Source organism: Rhinolophus hipposideros, assembly GCF_964194185.1.
Source record: "Rhinolophus hipposideros genome assembly, chromosome: 19".
NCBI lineage: Eukaryota > Metazoa > Chordata > Mammalia > Chiroptera > Rhinolophidae > Rhinolophus > Rhinolophus hipposideros.
In genome coordinates this window covers 25,665,920-25,671,919 of record NC_138065.1, presented here as the reverse complement: position 1 = coordinate 25,671,919, position 6,000 = coordinate 25,665,920, and the positions used below count along the sequence as shown (strand labels likewise).

General features: G+C 37.6%; 1 protein-coding gene across 9 annotated transcripts in view; it reads right to left on the bottom strand.

Annotated features, from left to right (window-relative positions):
* Window positions 1-343: 343 nt before the first annotated feature.
* The window catches only part of CARMIL1 (capping protein regulator and myosin 1 linker 1), a 381,971-nt gene continuing 376,314 nt past the window's right edge, over window positions 344-6,000 (bottom strand). For 6 of the 9 annotated variants that reach the window (XM_081026679.1, XM_081026680.1, XM_081026681.1 and 3 more), the window contains one exon: window positions 345-1,697. In XM_081026679.1, the coding sequence (XP_080882805.1) occupies window positions 1,561-1,697 (137 nt within the window). In that variant the 3' untranslated portion in view covers window positions 345-1,560. Of the gene's footprint in view, window positions 1,698-6,000 lie in introns of all 9 variants that reach the window. The other 3 variants (XM_081026685.1, XM_081026684.1, XM_081026678.1) reach the window with 2 other exon arrangements.

Here is a 6,000-nt window from a genome sequence, read left to right as displayed (position 1 = left end):
ATACCTAATCCTCTCCATAACCCCAACGTTAATACTTGCCCTATACCTAACCTCAATCTTAACCCTAAACCTAACCTTATACTTAACTAATTCCCACTCTAAAGTTAACCTTATGCATAAAATCAACTCTAAATGTAACCCTAGCCAGTCACACAGCCCCACCTTCTGTGATTCTTTCCAAAAGACAACCACACTGCTTGTGACTCTTCCAATCACACTTCATAATTCATGCTTGCATCCTGTACATGACACTTGATTTGAGGCAATGGAAACTGATCAAACTCATAATAAACCTTTTGATAAATTTCATGTTTTTCCCAAAGGTGAGAGCAGGAAACAGAATTAGCAAGTTTCATTTATTCTGAATGTAACTTGGTTTGATAATCTGGGAACTGTGATTATTCTGGATTTTGCAAAAGAAAAAAAGTTCACCACCACAAGCCAAGCCTAACTTTAAAAGTAGCTGGAGGTCAAAATTCCACTTGTAAAATCATTTTATTGGTATAAATATACATATGAATAAAATACCATCAGCCTATAATGTAAGTGAATATTTGTGAAATGTCTTAAAAAGAGTAGCATTTTGATTTTTTTAATAGGTGTCAAAGTTTTCTCCCTTAAAAATCACACATTAAAAGCTAATAAGCAGAGAGAAGTTAAAAGCCTTCAAAACCACAAATATTCATAAACACTCATTCCAATCAACTATATACTTTAATCTGGGCACATGGTAGAAGCAGCCATGGGCCTCTCTCACTCTGTTCTTACTGTGCTTGTTGATGATATCGCAAAGGTCAATGACCAAATTTAAATGTACAATTCCACATAAGGAAGGAAGAAGTTCCCCATGGGAGAATGTAGACTCCCTACCCAAGATCTTATATAATTTATACAAATGATTTATTAGTGTGCTCTGTTAATATAATTACAATGTGCAATTGCATACATCAAGAACAAATTGCTCTACTGAGTCAAGTGCAGATTTGACACAGGTATAGGCAGCAGTACCCCACTGTGCGAGCGTGTGTCCAGTTACTTTGTTTACCTCCAAATACTCATCTTGCAGGGCAAATGGTAGCTGCCTCAGAGAAATTCAAGTAGGGTCCATGGGATATTTGCTGGCATTTGTTGAAGGCAAATGAAGGAATGATTAGAAATCAAATGCCAAGGGTTGAGAGAAGACCAAACAAATGTGCTTTGATTACCAAGAAATAGGTCTGTTTCTGTTTAAAAAAAACACACGGAGGGGCATGGGGGGTGAGAGATGAGGGTAAGGGGAATCAAATATATGGTGATGGAAGGAGAACTGACTCTGGGTCGTGAACACACAATGGGATTTATAGATGATATAATACAGAATTGTACACCTGAAATCTATGTAATTTTACTAACAATTATCACCCCAATAAATTAAAAAAAAAAAAGTAAAGAAAGAAGGAAAAAGAAGAAAAAAACAAGCACCAAGAAAAGAGTGCTTAGGAAGTAGGAGGTGTTGCCCTGGGTTTCACTCTGATGGCTAACAAAGCACCCTGCACAGTGGGCCTTGTACATGAGTGACCTTCACACAAAAATAAACTCTTTTTCTGTTTCTTCCCCAGAGTCACTGGATTTGCTGCCTTGATGGCTGTCTTTACTGGAGGACCACTGCTTTTGTTCTTGATACTCCTGGGCCAGCTGGCCCCAGCTTCTCCTTGAAACTGAAACAGAAAGTGAAGAAAGCCGTTAACATTATCACTGACTAACAAGGCAATACCAGTGGCCTGACCAGTGAGGTACAGCGCTCTAAAAAGTGGGGGGATTCAGGATGAACTGTCTCAGAAACTAACCTATTACATTGAGACTCCAGACAGAAATTAAAAACAAACCAACAGAACCACACATAAATTAAAATAAGAAAACATAAAAAAGTCTAGATGAGCCTCTCATAGATGTGGTTGAGAATCTGAGGGTGAAGACCCCAAAACGTGAGGATGGGTGGTGGGGAGCAAAGGAGATGCCAGGAAGGATAAGGTGATTTCCTGTTACAGCTGCCCCCTTATGCAGTAGACAGAACAGAGCAAACAGCCTGGAGGAAGCAATGCTGGACAAATGTTCCATTCGATGCTTCTGCAGACCATGTAGGTTGGCAATCTCTGCTTTGGGACAGGATATAAGAAGAGGCCTCAGCAATCTTTGTTACATCTTTCTGTGTTTCAGAAAACCTCAGTTTCACTCTCCAGGAGAAGAATAAAGTGTTTTGAAAATGAATTAATGCTGCCAATGGTCTGTTTAATCCTTTAGGAAGCAGACTCCAGGTAAAAGGAATTGACTCCAGGTAAAAGGAATTACTGTTGCCTGCTCTGATTTTATGACGTCTGACAATTAAGTTCGTGAATTTTGCCGCCGTGTGCTTACATTGGCAGCACTGTACAAACAGCTCGGTAAGGTTTCACAACCTTGGTACATCAATCAATGTCTCATAGCTGTGTTCCTGTCGCCGTGTGGCGGTGTCTTGCTGAGTGGCGTTCATTACTGTTGTTGCATGTTTTTGTGTGCTGTTGCAAGAATATCTGAGCTTGAATTAGAGCAATGAACAAATATTAAATTTCTTGTTAAACTTCACAAGAGTGGAAATGAAATGAGGGGCATGTTAGTCCAAGTTTATGGGGATAATACCATGAAGAAAACGGCAGTGTACAAATGGATTAAACGTTTTTTTAAGGGAGAGAATGCAACACTGATGAAGAGAGATCAGGACAGCCAGTAACGAGCAGAACTGATGAAAACGCTGCAAAAATTCATTGAATTGTGCGTCAAAATCGTCAACTGACTGTGAGAAGCATAGCAGACCAAGTAAACATCGATAAAGAAACAGTTAGGAAAATCTTAACTGAAAATGTCAGCATGAGAAAGTTGTATGCAAAAGTGGTCCCCAATGAACAAAAAAAGCTCGCCAATGAACAAAAGCAAAGGAGAGTTGAAGTTTGCCAAGACCTTTTGGAGAGGCAAGACGATGTTTTGGGCCACGTTATCACTGGTGATGAAACATGGGTGTACCAATAGGACCCTGAAACAAAGCGTCAAAGTGCATGATGGAAGTCAGCCAATTCTCCACCACCAAAGAAGTTCCATCAGTCCAAATCAAGAGTCAAAATGATGTTGCTAACCTTTTTTGATATCAGAGGGATTATTCATTATGAATTTGTACCAACTGGACAGTTAACCAAGTTTGCTATTTGGAAGTGCTGAACAGGCTGCATGGAAAAGTTAGATGACCTGAACTTTTCGCCAGCAATTCATGGCTCTTGAAACATGACAATGCCCCAGCTCACACGGTACTGTCTGTGAGGGAGTTTTTAGCCAGCCAACAAATAACTGTATTGAAACACCCTCCCTACTGACCTGATCTGGCCCCCAATGACTTCTTTCTTTACCCGAAGATAAAGGAAATACTGAAAGGAAGACAGTTTGATGATATTCAAGACATCGAGGGTAATATGATGACAGCTCTGATGGCCATTCCAGAAAAAGAGTTCCAAAATTGCTTTGAAGGGTGGACTAGGTGCTGGCGTCAGTGCATAGCTTCCCAAGGGGAGTACTTTGAAGGTGATGATAGTGATATCAGCAATGAGGTGTGTAGCACTGTTTCTAGGATGAGTTTGAGAACTTAATTGTCAGACCTCGTATATAAACATGAAGGATCCATTGAGATTTTACAAAGCAATGATAGAGAATAATTGCTGTAACTGTGCCTTTGTCATGTGTCATGTCAGGCACTCTCTCTATTATTATTGCTACTCACAACTACCCTGGAATGCAGGTTTTGTAAAAGCTGGAATCAGGATTTAAACTACACCTCTCTCCAAAGCCTATGTTCTTTCCAACTAGATCATAGCTGCACTGCCACTTATCTTGGGAAAAGGTCAGGTGTCATGCACCAGCATGGCTGTTAAGAGTTATTAAATATTACTCACCATATCTATTGTATAGACACCACGTAAGCTAAAAATGCCAAATCATGCACTTTATGTGGCTTGAAAGGAGAGTGCAGATGCCTCATCACTCAGAAGTGCAAGTGATCCAACCAGGACCACAGTCCTGGAGAAGCAACAGGATCCAGTGGATGCTTCTGGTCGTTTGCACTTCACCACTATGCTGAGAACTCGTCTTGCCAACACCTGGCTATTTAAATGGTTAATCCACTAACGAGTGTTTCAGGAAGTGAAAGCTCATGAAACCTAACAGTCAAAATGCAAACGTCATAAAGTACTTATCTTGCCTATCTGGCCATCAGGACTGATTCTGATCTCTGGACGATAAAAGTTTAAATGTTCAGTTAATTACACTAAATTGAATGACCCAAAATTTTGAAAAGCATATACCTTTCAAATCTCACTGTGAAAGTATATAATTAAAAAATTTTTTTTGACTTACTTTACCCAAGTTTTGAGCAAATTCTCAGAATAAATAATTGATATATATATATATCATATATATCATATATCACATATATATCATATATATATAATTGATATATATATACAAAATATATATATATTTTATATCATATATCATATATCATATATATCATATATATCATATATCATATATATATCATATATATATATAATTGATATATATATATAATATATATATATTTTAGCATGAATAGGGTGAAAAATTAAATGTACTTATTTGCTTGGTCCTTTGGAAGTTGTTTACAAGCCAGGTTCTGGGACAAAGGTAAATAATTTTCTACAGTTTGCCCTTTATCACCAAACCAATTGATAGTAATACACAGAGTCCTTTAAATTCTCAACTTCTGTGTGTCCTGTGAATAGGAGGAAGTAGGGAATATTTATAATGTCTTTATCTTGAAGATATTTTGCAATAATCTAATCCCAAAATAGAGCATTACTAGTTAAACCTGATAGAAAATTTTATTCATTCCATTTTAAAACCAAAATAAGTGTTCTTCCATATCAAGTGACTCAAGAATAAATTTCCAATACTACAGGTTCAAGGGAAGAAATAAATATGGTGATACACTGCTTATTTGTCTTCAGAGCAAACATACTTGCTCCAATTCTTTGAAAAAAGCTTTTTATCTTTACCAATGTTTTAGCTTCCTGGAAATCCCAGGTCTAATTCATGGTATGTGATATGACATCTGAGTACTCTCTAAAAATGGAGAAATTCATGCAGTTGAAAATGTCTGTCACAGATAAAACCTGAGATAACCATGGACAGGGTCACTGTAGCAGGGCTAGCTGATATTCAGAGAAATCCAACACAGGAATCTTCCTGCAATAAGCAGACTGTCCTTTAGTTTCCATCCAAGTGACACTGGGCTTCTGAGTCCTCCCAGGCTGGGGAATGGGAGGATACAGCAAAAATTAACAAGTTAGTAGGCTGGTTCCTGGTTTGGTGGCATAGACCTGGTACCCGTTATGAAACCAACAATTATAATTTATCTAACTGAGAGGAATAATTATATGTCCTTTTAGAGGACTGTTAAAGCAGTTCACTATGGTGGTAACACTATTTAAAAATTCATTCTAAAAATATTCATTTTCATTGACTAAACTCTATCAAATGTGAGTGTAAATGAGATATTGAGACTCGTAACAACCTGACATTTCATTAGTATTGTAGTGGGCAACATTCTTGGCTAGGAAGGTTGAGGCATAATGAGGTCAAAGAACTAAGGTCACACAACTAACAGTTAAATTTGGAAACCAAAGCACTGGTCTCCCAGCCTCCTGCCTTCTTGGTAGTTCAGATCACCAGTACAAACAACTTTCTAGGCAGAATGTTCTTTGTCAAGTTTGTTTTCCAGACTTTAGGCAACATTCATTTGATTGCATATAATTAGGATATGAATTACAGTTATATTGAAGTTAAGTTTGATCGGCTGTCATTACTGGACAGTCTAAATAAGATTATATCTGCTTGAAAGTTCAAACTGCAGAAATTATTTTGAAATATTTATAAAATACAGACTTTTTACTAATTCAGATG